General features: G+C 43.6%; 1 protein-coding gene across 2 annotated transcripts in view; it reads left to right on the forward strand.

Annotated features, from left to right (window-relative positions):
* The window catches only part of L3MBTL3 (L3MBTL histone methyl-lysine binding protein 3), a 95,185-nt gene that overhangs the window by 19,120 nt on the left and 56,377 nt on the right, over positions 1–19,688 (forward strand). Inside the window, exons 2-6 of one of the 2 annotated variants that reach the window (XM_080664594.1) lie at positions 4,821–4,938; positions 13,807–13,918; positions 14,281–14,355; positions 15,770–15,929; positions 17,513–17,651. In XM_080664594.1, coding sequence (XP_080520720.1) covers positions 4,837–4,938; positions 13,807–13,918; positions 14,281–14,355; positions 15,770–15,929; positions 17,513–17,651 — 588 coding nt within the window. In that variant the 5' untranslated portion in view covers positions 4,821–4,836. The remainder of the gene's footprint in view (positions 1–4,820; positions 4,939–13,806; positions 13,919–14,280; positions 14,356–15,769; positions 15,930–17,512; positions 17,652–19,688) is intronic. The other variant, XM_080664595.1, reaches the window with a different exon arrangement.

The raw sequence follows: 19,688 nt of genomic DNA on the forward strand, positions 1-19,688 counted from the left end.
TTAAAAGAGAGAGTGGAAGGGAGGTGTGTGTGGGGGAGAGAAATATCAATGTGAGAGAGACACATCGATTCGTTTCCTTCTGTACACACTCCGACAGGGGCTGGTGTGCAGGAGGCAGCCAGTCAGTGATTCTACCTCATCATTGATGTTTCTGTCTCTCCCTCTCTCTCTGAAATCAATAAAATAGTGTGCAATACTTTTAAAAAAATACACACTGTCATTATTCCTCTGAAAAAGCAATAGTATTTCTGTCATCAAATAGCCACCTGGCATTCATGTTTCCTCCTCTCTTTATAATCTTATTTTTTGAAAAATAGTTGACATCAGAGATCAAACAATATCTCTGATTTGTGATATTGTCGTTAATATCTCTTAAATTTCTTTTCATCTAAATTTCAAATTTCCTCTTTCAAATATTTTGTTCATTCCTTGCCAGTTTTTTTTTTTGTGTGTGTGTGTGTGTGTGTGTGTAATAAAACAAGTTTTTATCCTATATGGTAGGATAATTGAAAATCTCAAAGTGCCATTATTTGTGTAAGTTACAGTTAATCAATATTTACTGTATTACAAATTAAAATACATAATTTAAACTATTTACTTACTTAAAAATAACAATAGTAAGCCCATTACGTTAGTGTATGTAAGCAGTTTTAATGAAACAAACATAGTTTCAAAATTAAAAGCACACTAAATAAGTACTACTGTTTTACATTTTTTAAAATCTCTTTAACGTCTGGCTTGTTAGAAGATGGGTGGATTCTGATATTTGCTTCTGCATTCAATCTATTGCAATATGTTGTTTTGGTTGAAATTTATGAGGTTGGAAAAGGGAGGTGTATTTTCATTTAATGGTGGATATTCTTCTTTGACACTATACCAAAACTTGACAGGTGGGAGCTCCTTTTCTTTTTTTAATCCTCACTCTAGGATATGTTTAGGGAGAGCAAAGGAGGGGGCGGGGAGAAAAAGAGAGAGAGACTGAGAGAGAAACATTGATCAGTTACCTTCTATCTGTGCCCTGACCGGGGTTCAGACCCACAACCTACAGCCTTTTGGTGTACGGGATGATGCTCCAACATTCAAGCCACCCTGCCAGGGCAACAAGTGGTAGTTTCTTAAATGTCAGTTGCAATGTGCAATTTGAAGCTCTGTTGATCAGCTTTTAATACTTTGTTACTTTAGAATCTATTGGACTATCTTGCACTTTGAATGGATCCTTTACCCATGCGTAATTTTGTAACATTAAGCGTTGGTCATTTGGAAAATAACTGCTTCACCAAGTTGCGCAGAGCTTCCAAATGTTGACAATATTTTATTGTGAAATATTTTTAAGTCGTATTCATGAATATTACCACCCATCTCCTTAGAAAAGTCTTCAGCTATTGGGAAGTTTCAAGCTCCTGGTGGTGGATACACGTTTTTCAAAAGTTCTGATTTTCCCTTGAATGCTCAAATTATATCATTAGCTACAAATGCTGTCAGCATTTTTCTTGATGTGACAGGCTCACTTCATTTATTTTTGACAAAATATTTGCCAAATATTCAAACCTGAATAAACATAGTTTTGGAAATAAAAAATGGCTCTTTCCATGGAAAACAAAATAGCTTATTCAGCTTGTATCTCAAACAGTTCACCAGCTCTTTTCCTTGAGGCAACCACAGTGCTTTGGCATGCCCAGCCACTTTGTGGTACTTACTTTACCATCACACAGAATATCAAAAGACTAGAGGACCAGTGCACGGAATTTGTGCTCTCGAAGTGGGGGTCCCTCAGCCGGACGGCACCCTCTTGCAGTCTGGGAGCCCTCAGGGGATGTCCCACAGGGAGCGGGCCTAAGCCATCAGTCAGACATCCTTAGCGCTGCCGCATGGAGGAGGAGAGGCTCCCACCACCGCTGCTGCGCTAGCCACCCATGAGCCCAGCTTCTGGCTGAGTGGCGCTCCCCCTGTGGGAGCACACTGACCACCAGGGGACAGCTCCTGCATTGAGCATCTGCCCCCTGGTGGTCAGTGCCTGTCATAGCGACCGGCCATTCTGCTGTTCGGCCGATTTGCATATTAGCCTTTTATTATGTAGGATGTATATTCAGGTATCAAGACAAATATTTCAGCAAGGATGGTCTTTAGTGAAACTGACATTTGTTTACTGTGAATGCAGGATGGTGAAGACAACAGTGGCTGCAGCTTTGCCCACTAATGCTTTTGTTCCATGAGTGCAAATGTCAACCGAGTGAGGGAGGCAATAACGCTTAGTATTTTTATGAAAACAGCTTTGACTTCTTGGACCTTTGTAAAGGATCTCAGGGCCCCCCAGGGTCTGTGGCCTGTGCTTTGAGAAATGTTACCAAAGAGTTTCTGACAGTCCAAATTTTGCTTCTGATATGTTTGTGGTGTGATTTAACGTGTTCCTTTGTTCCTGGTATTTTCTGTAAATAAACTTGATCTGATTAGGTTCAATTTTGTTTTTTCCTGGCAATACTCCTTCATATATGGTTGTTTCTTAGAGCCATTAATTTATTATGTGTTGCAAATGGTTCTGTTTCAGTTCTGACATTCCTTTGTTTATTAGCAGGAATTCTTTCTAAAGGAAAATTTCTTCTCACCCAACTATTTGTTACCCTGAGATATAGTTTGCATGGGTCCCATGATACAGGCAGGGTCAATCCTTGTTTATTTTCCCACATAGTGACTTGGTTACCATATATCCTCCCCAAAGGTGGCCAATAAAGTGTTCTAGGTTTGTTTTTTGTTTGGTTTGAGTATAATTATGAACTCGTGGATTTAAACTTATTTGACGTGTTTCGGTTCAACGCAGCTAGCATCCTTCCTTGGTCCTGCAGGAGCCACTTCAGTTGCTCCCGAGTTCTTTCGATCTGACCTCTGTTGTCCTTGATACTTTCGTTGTTGTTCTTTTTGTTTCACATGTTCTAGCCTCCTCTTGCACATTTTTTGCTGGAAATCACCTCCTTCTCCAGGAAGACCTCACAGAAGTGGTATTTAGAGACCACAGTCGCAGCTCGGGGCTGCTCGTTACTGTTGATGGGTGATTGTTTCTAGACTTTTTCAGTGGACAAAGCTAGAAAAATGCATATTTTTTAAAGATAAAATGCATCACAAATTCATACTGACACTTTTATTTAGATTTAGGATTTATTGATCTTTCCCATTGCTTGTCAATGACCTCAACATAACTTGTTTTATCCCATACTGCACAGAAAACAGTCTCAAAGAACAAAATACTGCCAATAACTATGATTATGCAAAAGTTAGTTTTGCAGCTTTTTAGAAAATGAAAATTAAGCATCATCATAGTTTAGCTAACTGAATTGGTTACCTTAACACAGCATTATTATTGGTGTTTACTGTACATGTTGAGACTTTTTTTTCTATTTCCGGGAATATCAAATTGGCAGATATTTCACCTGTATTAAATAAATCAATTTATTGAAAGAATCGATCATACTGTGCATTCATTATATTCATTCCTTGCTCTTTTTTATTATCCAAATAGTTCCTTTTTGTTTATTAACATTTTCTTTTTTTTTTTTTTTAAATATATTTTATTGGTTTTTTACAGAGAGGAAGGGAGAGGGATAGAGAGCTAGAAACATCGATGAGAGAGAAACATCGATCAGCTGCCTCCTGCACACCTCCCACTGGGGATGTGCCCGCAACCAAGGTACATGCCCTTGACCGGAATCGAACCCGGGACCCTTCAGTCCGCAGGCCGACGCTCTATCCACTGAGCCAAACCGGTTTCAGCTGTTTATTAACATTTTCTATTCTTTATTCATACCTATTCTCTTTTCAATGTTTCAAAACAAAAAAACTATTTAGAGGGCAAGGAATTAGGTTCATACTAGAGGCCCCATGCACTGGAGGGGGTGTTCCTCAGCCTGGCCTGCCCCCTCTCACATCCAAGAGTACTCAGGGGCGGGAGGCAACCTGGCGATCAGGGGAAGGCGATGCCCCCATCACACCTCTGCTGTTGCCACTGCTGGCAGTGCAAGCCTCGGCCAGCCCTGGTTACCTGAGCCTCGGGACAGCCCTGGGCAGCTGGGCAGCTGCCATCCGAGGCCTGCCTGTGCCTCAGGCCAGCCCTGGGGGGCTGGGGGGCTGAGGGCGGGTCCGGTTGCACAGTGCGCCTGCTGCCCCCCGGCGGGGCTGAAAGGACTGGTGGACTCCGGAGGGGCTGAACGGTGCCATCTTGTGGCTATGGGTGCTGCCATCTTTGTGACGGTGTGATGGTCCATTTGCATATTTCCTCTTTATTAGATAGGAGGATGGCATCATGATTCTTTGGGGTTTTTTTCCCCAAAAAATATATTTTTATTGATTTCAGAGAAGGAGGGAGGAGGAGAGAGAGATAGAAACATCAGTGATGAGAGAGAATCATTGATTGGCTTCCTCCTGCACGCCCACTACTGGGGATCAAGCCCACAACCTGGTTATGTGCCCTTGACTGGAATCAAACCTGGGACCCTTCAGTCCCCAGGCCGACACTCTATCCACTTAGCCAAACTGGCTAGGGCATGATTCTTTGTTTTAAGTGAGTTTGCTATGAAACAATGAATTTCTTTTTAAGAATAGAAATGACACTTTATAACTTAAAAATTTTATTACTATTTTTCTGCTATAACTTACCATGGATTACATTATACAATAGTGTTGATATTTTCTGAAATAGTTATTTCTAGGTCTATGGATATGAGATGTTATGATCAAGAAAATTATGTAAATAAGGGAAACTGAAGTAATGACCACTGAAATAAAAACTGATTTATATGTGGAATTCCTCTTGTTTTTTTTTTTGCCTTCAGGTTAAAAAAATAAATCATGACTGAATCTGCCTCTAGCACAAGTGGTCAAGAGTTTGACGTATTCAGTGTTATGGACTGGAAAGATGGAGTAGGTACATTGCCAGGAAGTGACTTAAAGGTAAGCTATCTTTATTATGTACAATTTTATGTAATTATAAAAATTAAAGCGGAATATGTACGCAAACTAAGAATAAAAACATTAAGCACAATGCTGTATGTTTTATATGCTACTTAGACCTCTAGAATAAACTGTCAAGACAGTTGGACATGCTTGTGGTTTGGCAGAAGCCTTTGTCACTTGGGGTAGAGACTAAGGAGTGTTTTGGCAGCATGTGCTCATTTCGCAGGTAGTGAGTTACAGCTTCGAGGAGGATCATCTCAGGTTTGACTCTCCTGATGACCAACAAAGGTAGCAGTGGTCGGTTAGAAAACCTGGCTTATATTTTGTAGTAATGGGCTTTATCAATTTAAGTAAACACTCCCTGGGCCCTAGTTTTCTCATTTAAAAACTGGATAATGTTAAAATATTGAATAAACAGAATTATTTACCTCCCTTAAATTATTTACACTGTAAATATGGATTTTATATAATCACTTGTTCAAAATGACTGGTTCCCCCTGTACACCAGGCTGCTTTTCTGTGGATGAGAACTCTCTTCAGAGAGTGAGCCCTTCATGTGCTCCTTTTCTAGGTGCTCATCCTGCCCCGTTCCCCCATACCCCCAACCTACTCAGGGACCACATCTGCTGCCCCACGAAACATGGTTATGCAAGCACCCATCTGGGAAGTCAGCCGCCCTCACCTCTCATTTCAAATTTGCTTTTGCTCTGATCCTATCTCTGGGACCTTGAACCTGTCTCTGGCCTTTTGGACTTTGTGTTTGTACTTGGTCACTCAAGTGTTTGAACTTCCAGTCTTTCTAACAGGCTGTTAGTTGGCTTACCTCTCTAATGCTTGGTGTTCTGTGCTATCTTGAATAGAATTTCCTGCCCCCTAATAGTGGCTTCTTATAATCCAATCCCTTTTAGCTGCCAAGCCTGCCCTAGTTCATTCTCACTGGTGAGATTTGGATCTGTTATTTAAGGAAACATACTTAGATTTTAGTTGGGTTAGGTGTAAATAAATAAGTGCAGTGTGCCAACGTGCCTTTCTGAGTTTAGCTTAACAGAAATATACTAGTGAGGTTTAGTGAAATCTGAAGAGGAGATTTGGTTTTAGTTTTAGTCTGTGTGACTTTGAACAAGTCAGTTGGTCTCCTTGGTCCAGTTTCCTTTTTGGTAAAATAAGGGATTGAATAAACACTAAAGATTTTATCTACTCTTAACATTCTTCAGCTGTTCATCTGGATTAGATATATTGGAAGTAGAGTCCTGGGATTTTTGAGAAAGAAGGAACTGTGTTTCAGACTCTGAAAATGTCAGCCACATATTAGCTATCTGAATCTTGTCAAGTTATTTAAATTCCCTGTTTCCGAATCTTTATCTGTGAAATGGAAATATGGGATCTATGTCATAAGGTGGTTATGAGGTGGTTGAAAAAAAAAATCTATAATAATAAAAGCGTAATATGCTAATTAGACTGGACAGCCGAATGACCTTCCGGACGTCCTTCCAGACGAAGCCGCAGCGACAGGAGCCGAGGCAGAGGTGATTAGGGGCGATGAGGCAGGCAGGCAGAGTGGTTAGGGACGATCAGGCAGGCAGGCAGGCAAGTGGTTAGGAGCCAGTGGTCTCAGATTGCGAGAGGGTGCAGGCCAGGCTAAGGGACAACCCCCACCCCCGTGCACAAATTTTGTGCATCGGACCTCTAGTGTATACATAAAAGTCTTAAATTGTAGCTATTCAGGCTTTGCGATATGTTGTGTAACTGCCCCCCCCCTTCCTTTTTCATTGCTGCATCCCCTTGTACATTTTAATCCCTTCTGAGTGTCTTTTTTGGGTGTCAGGTAGATGACAAAATTTGTAACTTTTGTTCGGTTAGTTTTAACAATGGAGTATCATTTCCATCCCTAAGAAATTTAGATTGCCCAAAGGTTTTCTAAGCATTGGATTTTAGGAATAGTAAATAACCCATTACTTTTATTAAAGCAAGCAGATAATTAAGCCATTTAGTGGGTCTTATAATCTGGGTTATTTGATTTTACTTTTAGGCTCATCTAATTGGACAGTTGTCATGTATTCAATTCACTTCATGCACTGTGGATAGTTTGATGCCTATTAAAATAATAATTTAAAAACTGATTTTATCCCTTTCTACCCTTTCCATCTAAGGAGATTCAGAGGCTAGCCAATCGATTATATTGTTTAGGATTTGTAATTCACTTGCTCCTTCTATTAAAATTCGAGCTGCTTAAGAGTACTGATTGAGAAATTAATTTTTCACAAATGTAAGATATTAGAAAGAACTTTGAATAAATCACAAAATTTACTCTCTCACATCATGCTTTGCCTGTTTGAAAACCTTAGCATTGTGTAATGTGTTCTTTTAAAATGTAAATGAGTATTTATAGATTAATATCTCAGGGCCATCCCTGAGAACAGGCAGGTAGTGAGTGGAATGAGAAGATGTATGGTAGGGCTCCCTTTCCCTAAAGCAATTTCTCTACCTGAACTTCTCATGCTGTCTGAAATTTATCCGCAGAGAATTATTCCTCTGGGCCATAAGGATTCAGGCTTTCAGAGTCCCTGAGTAAAATGCAGATACTCTCCTGAGAGCGATAGCATCTTATCTAGGAAGAATGGTTGCCATTTAACTGAGAGCAGGGCTTCGCAGCAGCAATGCAGAAGCCCAACTAGAAAACTCCCCGCACTCCCGGTGCACCGTGGGCCTTGCCTTGGTTAGTGTTCAGACCAGTTTAGTGAGCAAATATCTTTGCCCTTGAAACAGATTGGTAAGTAGAACTCAGATTTCAGCATTAAAAATCATAAAACAAAAATAGGAATCTCAGTAGTGTCTTTTAATGATCTGTTATTTAAGATAGGCAAAAATAGGCAAAGACCCTTTGCCTTTACAAGCAAAATAGAGACTTGAATCAATTAAAGGCAATTCAAGCCAAGACAGATAAACAGAACCTTTGCTACTCTTTATATATTTTAGAAGTAATTGTTTCTGATTGACCTGGATATATCATATCCACTTACAGAAAATGTTCCAGTGTCAGCCGATGTGCTCCATTGCTTAATAATGCGCTTTGTAAAGTTTATAATTTTGATATTCTTCGTTAGAATGGAATGACTATTTTCACATTGCTTTTTAGACTTCTAGGTTAAAAGAACTAATAACTTGAAAAACAAAAAAGAAATAAAATTGGTTATTTCAAGTTTTCATGGTTCCAAAACCATTTATTACCAGCTTGCAAACCTGAGCGTTTTGTTGGGGAAGGTGTCAGTCTCGCTGGAATTCCGCCTGTGGAGCCCAGTCCTGTTAACAGCACCGAACAACCTGTGTGGTCCAACACTTTCTACAACAATAGCAATATTGTAGAAACGGTAAATCCAAATTGAGAAGCCAGAAAAAAAATTGATTCCTGTGTCTTTGCATATGATAAAAGACATTAAAAACACTTTGAGGTTAATTTTTGAGATAAAGTAACTAGTTAGAGTAGATGTTCTTTACTCTTCAGGGTGATAGGATGCCTCTGAAAATACGGTGAATCTTATGAGCCCTATCCCCAGAAAAGTATGTATGTGCCAGGCTCATAGTTATGCGTATATTTCATGGGACTCATTGACCCCTAAAGTCCATCCATCCATGGATCCCTGGCTTACAGGAATCAACTGTTTCCCTAAGTGCCATTGCATCTTTACTGTGCTTAAACTATAGGTCAGTTACAGGCATTAAATATTAGGAGAAGGAAAAGATTATTGGAATTAAATGTATTGTGGGATTATGACCTTTTAACTTTGAAAGTATTTGAGCCTAAAGCTTCCAGGGGTCATAGGTCCGAATTTCTATTTGAAGACTCCACTTAGCGGTGCTCTCGTTCTAGGTGTTTGAATTGCAGGGTGGTTTGTAGTTTAGCAGCAATTTAGAAATTTACGCCCGAGGAGACTTTCTTTGTAATGTTGTAAATGTTTGGTGCTATTTCTCCCATTTTGTAACTGTCCGATAAATATAAATTAATATCAACACATAATAAAAGTGAAAATTGCTTTCCTGGATTGAATGATAAGGTTTATGCCTGGGTTTTTTTTTGTGTGTGTTCTTTAGAATTTTTCATTAGAATTGATATTCTATCATATTCTTTAATGTCATTAATTAATAATCATTATAAGGCTTGTTTTTTCTACTCTTGCCCAGTAGATGGTACTGTCAGCTTTATTTTGAAATATTCTGTTTTCAGACTTGATCATTTTAAAATTAATTTCCCCCAAAAAAGTGAAGTTATTTTTAGGTCTTTTTCATCCAGTTAACTTTTTGGGATTTCTCAGACTGACATTTGTAGGTGAACACACTAGGTAGAGTGTACACATTATCTAGAAATTTGTGTCTGAAATATGTAATAAGGAGAAGACTACTTTCACTTTCCTAAACTAATTCAACTTGTTCAGTCTGGAAAGCATTTAATAATTGTGGACTATGTGCAGAAAATAATTTAAGGTGCTATCTTCTCCTGGTGGAAAGAATAAGATTTTTCTGACTTGAGTCTGAATCTAGTTTGGTAAAAATACACACTCTGCTGGCATGTTGACCAAATCAATTGTTTGGATTCGGAAATGGAAGGCCTTTTTAAAATACTATTTATTTGCATGCTCATATATATTTCTGTGAAAAAATATCTTAAAAATTTTAAGCAAAAAGTTTTATTATCCCTTTGAATTTTAGCTTTCATGCTCTTCATCACTTGTTAAAATAAGATCACTAACGTCATTCTGTTTTATTAGAAAACAGAAGGAATACAGAAAACTTTGAACTTCATGAATGAGAGTAAATCTAGCTGTTTCAAAGAGGATGGGGCCCCTTCAGCCTTCAAAACACACACACACACACACACACTCACACTACAACCAGGCTATTACAGAAACATACTATTTGAAGCTTGCCATGCAGTGAGAGGAAATTTTCAATACTTGGAGTCAAAATGTCCCAAAAATCAAATGCCCTTACTATTTTTTAAAAATTTATTTATTAAATTGATTAAGATGACATTGATCAACATGAACAAATAGGTTTCATGTGTGAGTTTCTATGTTACATGGTGCAAATGCCCTTACTTTTTAGTGATAAAATTGGCCTGGAGCTAGGAGACTTGTTCATAGATATTGCCAGCTGTTTTGGAAGACTAGGGGGGTATGTAATGGAGAATTCAGAGAGCAGTGAAAGAAAGAGGAAGTGACCCTTGCTTCCACCTTCCTACTTCACATCTTGAGATATAATGACATGGATATGCCAGTAATAATTTCTGGAACAGAGATACTCCTTTTCTCTGAACTAGGTGAGACCAATTTATTCCTGGGAAAGCTGTAATTTTGATTATCAAATAAACTGTAATATAAGAAAATCAGTCTTAGCAAAAAACTAGAGGCCCGGTGCATGAATTCGTGCACATGTGGGGTCCAGCCGGCCCACCCCAATTGGGACCAATTGGGACTGGGCCAGACAGGGAGAGGGGCCGCAGGAGGTTGGCCGGCCAGCCCTGCCCCCAATCGGGACAGTTGGCAGGCCGCAGTGCGCGTCATAGCGACTGGTCATTCCAGTTGTTCCAGTCACTTGGCTTTTATATATATACTAGAGGCCCGGTGCACGAAATTCGTGCACGGGGAGGGGTTGTCCCTCAGCCCAGCCTGCACCCTCTCCAATCTGGGACTTCTCGAGGGATGTCCGACTGCCCGTTTAGGCCCAATCCCACTTCGAGCCTAAACGGGCAGTTGGACATCCCTCTCACAATCCAGGACTGCTGGCTCCCAACTGCTTGCCTGCCTGCCTTCCTGATTGCCCCTAACCGCTTCTGTCTGCCAGCCTGATCACCCCCTGACCGCTCCCCTGCCAGCCTGATTGATGCCTAACTGCTCCCCTGCCAGCCTGTTTGCCCCTAACTGCCCTCCCCTGCAGGACTGGTCACCCCCCAACTGCCCTCCCCTGCAGGCCTGGGTCCCCCCCCCCCCAACTTCCCTTCTCTGCAGACCCAGTCACCCCCTACTTCTCTCCTCTGCCGGCCGGGTCACCCCTAACTGCCCTCCCCAGCAGGCTTGATCACCCCCAACTGCCCTCCCTTGCAGACCTGGTCCTTCCCAACTGCCCTCCCCTTCTGGCCATCTTGTGGTGGCCATCTTGTGTCCACATGGGGGCAGGATCTTTGACTACATGGGGCAGCCATCTTGTGTGTTGGAGTGATGGTCAATCTGCATATTACTCATTTATTAGATAGGATAGAGGCCTGGTGCATGGGTGGGGGCCAGTTGGTTTGCCCTGAAGGGTGTCCCGGATTAGGGTGGGGGTTCCCTTGGGGTGTGGGGCGGCCTGGGTGAGGGGCCTATGGTGGTTTGCAGGCCAGGCATGCCCCCCGGCGACCCAAGCAGAGGCCCTGGTATGTGGGATTTATTTATCTTCTACAGTTGAAACTTTGTAGCCTGGAGTGGAGCCAAGCATTCTGCTCGCTCCGTGGTGGCAGCCATTTCTGTTGGGATTTATGTATCTTATATAGTTGAAACTTTGTAGTCTTAGGCGGAGGCCAAAGCAGGCCAGGGCTGCAGAAGCTTGGCTTCCTCCATCACCGTGGCAACCCTAGCCTGCTCTCTCCTGCTCTCTCCAGCTCCGTGGCTGCCACCATTTCTGTTGGGCTTTATTTGTCTTCTATAATTGAAACTTTGTAGTATTGAGTGAAGGCCTGGGCCAGCAAGGGCAGGCGGAAAGCTTGGCTTCTTCCATTGCCAGAGAAACCCAAGCCTCCCTTCTGCTCTCTGTGGTGCAGCCATCTTGGTTGGGTTTATTTGCATATTCCCTCCTGATTGGCTGGTGGGCGTAGCGGAGGTATGGTCAATTTGCATATTACTCTTTTATTAGAAAGGACTAGTGGCCCGGTGCATGAAATTCATGCACATTAAAAGGAGATTAATTAGAGGAAATATTTTAATATTGCTATTTGCCCTTTCTGTATAATAGAAGTGTCAGAGATGAAAGAAAATTAGTAAAATGTATATGAAAACCTTCCTGCTGTTAGAGTCTGGGGCACATGGGACCCAGATTCAAGTCCCCATCCACCCACATGCGCTTCAAAATCGCGTGAGACCCAGACCCGGCCGGCCCCCCCCTCACTGGGATAGATCCAGACCTGGCTAGTCCCACCCTTGTCAAGCCCCGACGGGCAGGGAACGTAGCCTCAGGTCCCCTGGCCTGGCGCCAGGATGGGGGCGTGGCCTGAGTTCCCCCAGCCCAGACCGGGGTGGGGAGGGCGTGCCTTGAGGTCTCCTGTCAAGCCCTGCCAAGTGTGGGACATGCCCTGAGATCCCCTGTCAACCCCACTGGGTGGGGGGCATGGCCTGAGGTCCCCCGTCAAGCCCCGCCAGGTGGGGGTGGAGGGGGGGGGGCGCAGCCTCAGATACCCTGGCCCGGCACTGGGAGTGGGGTGCAGCCTCAGGTCCCCCCTGGGCGGGGGGCGTGGCCTGAGTTTCCCTGAGCCAGCACTGGAGGTGCACCTTGAGATTCCCCTGTCAAGCCCCACCAGGCAGGTCCCCTGGCTCGGTGCTGGGGTGGGGGGGGTGCGGCCTGAGGTCCCCCAGCCTGGTGCCGGGTTGGGGAGCATGGCCTGAAGTCCCCTATCAAGCCCCACCTGGTGGGGGGCATGGCCTGAAGGCCCCCGGCCTAGCGCTGGGGCCAGGGGAGCAGTCTGAGGTCCCCTAGCCCAGCACCAGAACGGGAAGCACACCTTGAGGTCCCCCATCAAGCCCCACCAGGTGGGGGGTGCAGCCTGAGGTCCCAAGGCCTGGCGCTGGGGCCGGGGGGTGCAGCCTGAAGTCTCCTAGCCCAGCACCAGGACGGGAAGTGCACCTTGAGGTCTCCTGTCAAGCCCTGCTGGTGGGGGGTGTGGCCTGAAGTCCCCTGTCAAGCCCTGCTGGTGGGGGGTGTGGCCTGAAGTCCCCATGTCAAGCCCCACCTGGTGGGGGTGTGTGGCCTGAGGTCCCCTGGCCTGGCACTGGGGCAGGGGAGCAGCCTGAGGTCCCCTAGCCCAGCACCAGGATGGGAAGCACACCTTGAGGTCCCCTGTCAAGCCCTGCTGGGTGTGGAAGGCGGCCTGAGGTCTCCTGTCAAGCCCCACGGGGGTGGGGGAGGGCATAGCCTCAGGTCCCTGCTGATTGCTTGTTAAGGCTCCTTATGGGAACTTGGCCTCAGCTGTGGGTGCAGCCATCTTTGTGATGGAGTGGTGGTTTATTAGATAGGATAGATGGTGTTTGAAATTGCAGACCATATAAGTGAGCTGGCTACTCTACAGGATGGTGCAGGGTTGGTTGTTTATATCCTTAAGGAGTACCTTGCTGCTTTCTTCTATCCCCCTTCTCCAAATTCCAAAATTAGTAAAATGCAAAGGGTTTAATATCAGTAGAAGGCTTATCTACACTAATAAAAGAGAAAGATGCAAATTGACTGTACCTTCGTGACACACCAGCCAATCAGGAGTGAGTATGCAAATTTACCCAACAAAGAGGGCAGGTTAATTTGCATACGCAGGTGCCGAGTGGCTGGGGGCGGGATGCTTGTGTCGTTGCCATCGCAACGACGCACGCGTTTTGCACCGCCCCAGCCGCTCAGGGCCTCTGGGCAGTGTGGGAAGGCGGGGCCGGAGCAGAAAGGCGGTGCCAAGCAGCCAGGGAAAGGAAGGCCCATTCTTGCACAAATTTCGTGCATTGGGCCTCTAGTCTAGATATAATTGTTTTAATTAATTTTTAACACATAATTTTTTTCTTAAAGACTATATGGGCCAGCCCTTAAATTATTGTTTTCTGAACACTTTTGTAAATTTTGCCTCTTTGTCTACCATGTTGTCACTAGTTTCGAGTAAATGAATTTGGAGCCCTGGAAGTTATAACAGATGAGAGTGAGATGGAAAGTGTTAAAAAGGCAACAGCTACCACAACTTGGATGGTGCCAACTGCTCAAGAAGGTAAGAATGGGTGCTCTGTATTGCCATTTCTTTCTTTTGAAAGTTTTAAAGTAAGAATATCAGGTTTTATTGTAGGCTGGAACCTTGAAAATTCTGGGTGATCTTCATGTCACTTGTGCTTAGGTAAATTTCTGTAACGAAGCAGATGTGGAACTAGCTTTTATATTTTAAAATAACCATTAACTGTCTTCTCTCCTAATGCCAGATCTATAATAGCACCAGGTTAATTGGAAATTATCCAGTAAATCCATGTAATAGCCTACCCAGGTGATTTAGCCAAAAGCCTGCCACTTTTTTCTCATCTGCTCCGATGGTTGTAACTAACACCTATATGCTGATGACTCCTAAATCTATATCTCCAGCCCCGACCTCTCCCCCGAGCTCCAGGCCCGTATTTCCACCTGCCTACTGGACATCTCCACCCGGATGTCCCACAGGTACCTCAAACGCCACATGTCTGAAATGCGATTCATTTTCTATTTCTTTCTCCCCTCCCCCAAACCTGCTCTTTCTTCTGTAACACATAGTTCAGCTGGTGGTAGCACCAACTACCCAGTTTAAACAAGAAATCTAGGAGTCATCCTGAGTGTGTTTCCCCCCAGCCCCATAGCCTCTTGGTTTTTTATTTCCTGAATATGTCTCAGATCTGGCCTTTTCTATCTATTGTCACTGCCACTGGCTTAATTTAGGTCCTTATCAACTACTGCCTAAACTAATGCAGACATCTCTGAAGAATCATTCTGCTTCTAATTTCACCCAGTTTACCCTGTATACTGAACTTAGAGGAACTTGTGTAGATTGCTTCTCTGACACTTCACCATTCCTTTTTATCTCTAGCAAAACATACAGAGATCTGGGTGGCCTGCACCCACCTGCATGCTTTATCTCTTTGCTTTCTGTTCTGTTCTTTGTACTTTGTGTTCTGGCAGTGCCAGCGGCACTGAGCTACCTGTAATTCTGCCAGCACATCCTGTGGCTTCGTGCATCTTTGCCTTTGCTCATGCTGTTTCTTCTGGCTGGGGTGCTGCTTCTCACTTTGTCCAGTTGGTAAATGCCTCTTTGGCTTTTAAAACCCTGTTGGGGTTTTATATCAGAAAATCCTCCCCTGACCTCACCCCAGGCCGATTGACTCACGTCTTCCTCTGTACTACTTCTGAAACCTGTTTGTGCTTCAATTACTGCATGCGTCCCTTCTTATTACAAATACTGGTTCTCTTGCCCGTCCTCTCTTCTAGACTGTGAGCTCTCTTGGGCAAGGGCTGTACTGTCATTTCCAGTGCCTAGCTTAAATTGTGCCTGATAAATGTTTGCTGAATGAATGAGTAGCCTGACGATTCAGGCAAAAGGAAATGTGCGTTCCTAAACGATTTGGATAATTGTGATTCAGGAGATCTGCCGCATTAAAAGTAAAACAGAGAGACATTGATTTAACCAATTTAGTAAAACAAAATTACTCATTAAAATGTAATAAACATGAAATAACATAGATAACCCTTTTTAAGTTTTGTCAAAGACACATCTATAAAATAGGATTGTAAAGATTGACGGTTTAATTTTCTGAATTTAGTGACTAATGAAATTTTCTTCGTTTTACTTCAAACGCTGGAGAAAAAGCCTTGGACAGGTTTTTTTTCCTGCAGAATTGTTTTGTTGTGTAAGTGATCTGAGTGATTTCTGCCAAGCTCATCCATCCTCTTCTCTCTCCCAAATCCTAGAGTTTGATCATTCATTCATTCAACAAACATTCTTTTATTGCGTTGCTAACAAAATTATTAGAAGAAAAAGTTAAGTGTATTTTGAAATGTGTTCTGCCATGGTTTTACATTTTTTTCTCTTCTTTCCATCTTCTAGTTTTTTCAGAGAAGACTGGGATGCCCTTCAGGTTGAAGGAGCCAGTAAAAGTAGAAGGGCTTCCATTCTGTGAGAACTGTTGTCAGTATGGCAACGTAGATGAATGTCTTTCTGGAGGAAACTATTGCAGCCAGAATTGTACTCGGCATATCAAAGACAAGTAGGTTTTTGTTCCATTCCATCTGCAGAATGGGTTTTAGAGTCCACGGTCATGGCTGTCTGACCTCCGTCGCCCTTTCATGCCCTTCTTTTTCCCAAGACATTTCCTGTAGAAACACATGGATCTCCATCTCATTACTTGACTTGGTGTCCTTAGTCATGTCTGATCTGAGTTTTATTGCCTGTGTTTCACCTGCAATACAACTTCTGCCTCTTTCTTTAGCCATTTGTTTACACGAATTTGATTGTTTCACAGCTCAGAGTATTTAAAGTTCTCTGGGTCACATACATATTTTGATGATACTGATGTTTATTGAAACACAGTTTTGTTTATATTTGGAGGGTTCTTAGTTAACTCAGCTAAAACTCTACAAATGGAATAAAGCTGATTGGAAATCAACTGAATGAAGATCATAGTGAGTAACGTAATGAGTTATGTTACTGATGATTTCAGGGAAGACTAAGAAATACAAGAAATGCCCAGCCGGTGTGGCTCAGTGGTTGAGTGTTGACCTATGAACCTGGAGGTCATGGGTTCGATTCCCAGTCAGGGCATATGCCTGGGTTGCGGGCTCGATCCCCAATGTGGGGCATGCAGGAGGCAGCCGATCAATGATTTTCTCTCATCATTGATGTTTCTCTCTCTCTCTCCCTCTCCCTTCCTGTCAGAAATAAATAAACTCAATAAAAATATTAAAAAAAAAAAAAGAAATACGAGAAAGTGACATCAGCTGTGACTGACAGTGGTGTGACTTTGTCATTTGGGGATTATCTGACAGAATTCAGCTTTTTACCAAGAAGATGTATTTCTTGCATATAATTGTATGCCGTAAATAAATGACTTGACATTTATATTTCACTGGAGTTTCCCATGTATTTTAATTAGCACAGTCTTGTGAATTGTCTGTTTTTGTTGGCCAACTGATATTTTACAAAGTTACACTTGGCCTTTTTCATTTGGACTTGTTATTCTTAATAATTGATAAATCCTAGTTTTAAAGTTGCCCTGAAGACTAAAATATCTTTGAATAATTGACTCTTTTCTTTTTTTAATTGATTTCAGATAGGAAAGGAGAGCGAGAGAGAGAGATAGAAACAGCAATGATGAGAGAAAATCATTGATTGTCTGCCTCCTGCACACGCCCTGCTGGGGATCTAGCCCACAACCAGGCATGTGCCTTTAACCGAAATAGAACCGAGGACCCGACAGTCTGCAGGCTGACGCTCTATCCACTGAGCCAAAGCAGCTAGGGCAAAAATTGATTCTTTTATTAGTATGGGTGGCAGATGTGAAAGACAAATTATTTTAAACTTGTGAGAATCTGTTTCACATATAACAGTAGTATTGGTCCCCTTTTGAAATTAATGTACAAGCTAATATCCACTTTCTAACCTTGACAGTGTCATAATACATGACAATGGTTTGACATGTTCCTTACCTATGATATTCTAATGTCTATACATTTATCCTGGTGGTTAAATATTTTTCCTTTGGAGGGTGATGTTTTAAAAGAATTTGCATTGATACTCACCATGTAGATGTTTGATAGGTATTGTTTCCTGTCATTATTTTGGGTTTACAAGCAGCAGAGATCAGAAGGAGGAAAGGGACCTAGGAGAAGACAACGAGGAGGAAGACCCTAAGTGCAGTCGGAAGAAGAAACCGAAGCTATCTCTGAAAGCAGACTCCAAGGAGGATGCAGAAGAGAGAGATGATGAAATGGTTAGTATCTCTTAGGGGAATACAGGGGTGTTTCCTAAGTGGGTAGCACCATGGTCAAAGGCACTAGCTCTGCAGCTAGTTACTGACTTCAAATGCTGCGTCAGCGGCTCTCTGTGTTACCATCAGCACATTATCTACCTACTCTCTCTTTGTTGCTGTCCTCATCTCAAAATGGGAATCCTATATAATAAAGAGATAATCTGCAGATTCACCGTCACTCCAACACACAAGATGGCTGCCCCCATGTGGTCAAAGATGGCCACCCCCATGTGGACACAAGATGTCCGCCACAAGATTGCTGGCAGGGGAGGGCAGTTGTGGGCGATCAGTCCAGCAGGGGAGGGCAGTTGGGAAGGACCAGGCCTGAAAGGGAGGGCAGTTGGGGGCAACCCGGCCTGCAGGGGAGAGAAGTTGTGGGGGACCAGGCCTGTAGGGGAGGGCAGTTGGGGGCAACAAGGCCTGCAGAGGAGGGCAGTTGGGAGTGACCAGGCCTGCAGCGGAGGGCAGTTGGGAGGGACCAGGCCTGCAGGGGAGGGCATTTGCGGGGGGGACCAGGCCTGCAGGGGAGGACTATTGGCGGGGACCAGGCCTGCAGGGTAGGGCAGTTGGGGGTGACCAGGCCGTCAAGGGAGAGCAGTTAGGGGTGACCGGGCCAGCAGGGGAGGGCAGTTGGGGGCAACCAGGCCTGCAGGGGAGGACAGTTAGGGGTGACCAGGCCAGCAGGGGAGGGCAGTTAGAGGCAATCAAGCTGGCAGGGGAGCAGAGCAGTTAGGCATTGATCAGGCTGGCAGCTGGCAGGCAGAAGTGGTTAGGGGCAATCAGGCAGGCAAGCAGTTGGGAGCCAGCAGTCCTGGATTTTGAGAGGGATGTCCGACTGCCTGTTTAGGCCCGATTGGCAGTCAGACATCCCTCAAGGGGTCCCAGATTGGATAGGGTGCAGGCTGGGCTGAGGGACACATTCCCCCCCCCCCCCGTACACAAATTTCGTGCACTGGGCCTCTAGTTATAAATAATAGTACCCCTCTCTTAGGGTGAAGAAATAGGAATTCCTATGCTTATTGCTGGAGAGAAAGAGCAACAGTAGACCTTCAGTTTTGACAATGTGACAATGAACCTTTAGTTTCTTTCAATAAATAGAATGCAGGATGAACAAGACAGCAGCAGGACAGGTCTCTACTCTCAGGGACATGACATTCTTACTAAGGGAACATATAATAAAATAAACAAGAGAAATGCCAGCCTGTGGTAAGTGCTTTGCTGAGAATTACAGTAGGGCTTGAGGATTGGCTGTTTTAAGTTGGGTTGTCAAGGAGGCCGCCCAGAGAAGGTGGCATGAACAATGGGATCTGAATACTAAGGAGGAGTCAGCTTGGTAAAGTTAGGAGTGAGGAGCCCTCTGGGAAGTGGAGCAGCTTAAGGTAAAGTTCCTACAGTAATGTGTATCATGTTTTGTTTGAGGAAATAAAAGAAGACAATACAGTTGAGAGTAGAGTCAGATGAAGCTGAAGAGATCCAGGCCATGGAGGGCTTTATGGTAAACCAGAGTAATGGGTTTTCATTGTATTCTGGGTGTGATGGGAAACCATTGGAAAGTTAAAGGCAAGGAAACACTGTGATATTATTTATGTTTTAAAATGATCACTCTAGCTTTGCCAGGTGAGAGCAAAAGTGGAAACCAGTTAGGATTTTATTGTAGTAGACCAGCTAAGGGGGCTGTGTAAGATAGAACAGTGGATTTGTGATCCGTCAGAGGTAGGTTTGTTGGTGTGTGAGGGAAAGGGAAGAATCGGGGCTAACTCTTAGGCTTTTGGCTTGAACCATTGACTGGATAATGATGCCATTTACTGAGGATGGGAAGGCAAGGCTGGAGTATGGAATCTGGAGTTACTTGGGCTTTAAGAAGTTTGAGATGCTTATGAGACATCCAAGTGGAGATCCAGTAGGCAGGTGTATGCATGAGTGTGGAGTACGGACTGGGATATCTGGTAGGAAGATGACCTTTAAAACTTAGGGAGAGAGATTAGTTAGAGACCAGAA

This window comes from Plecotus auritus, assembly GCF_963455305.1.
Source record: "Plecotus auritus genome assembly, chromosome: 4".
Taxonomy (NCBI): Eukaryota; Metazoa; Chordata; class Mammalia; order Chiroptera; family Vespertilionidae; genus Plecotus; species Plecotus auritus.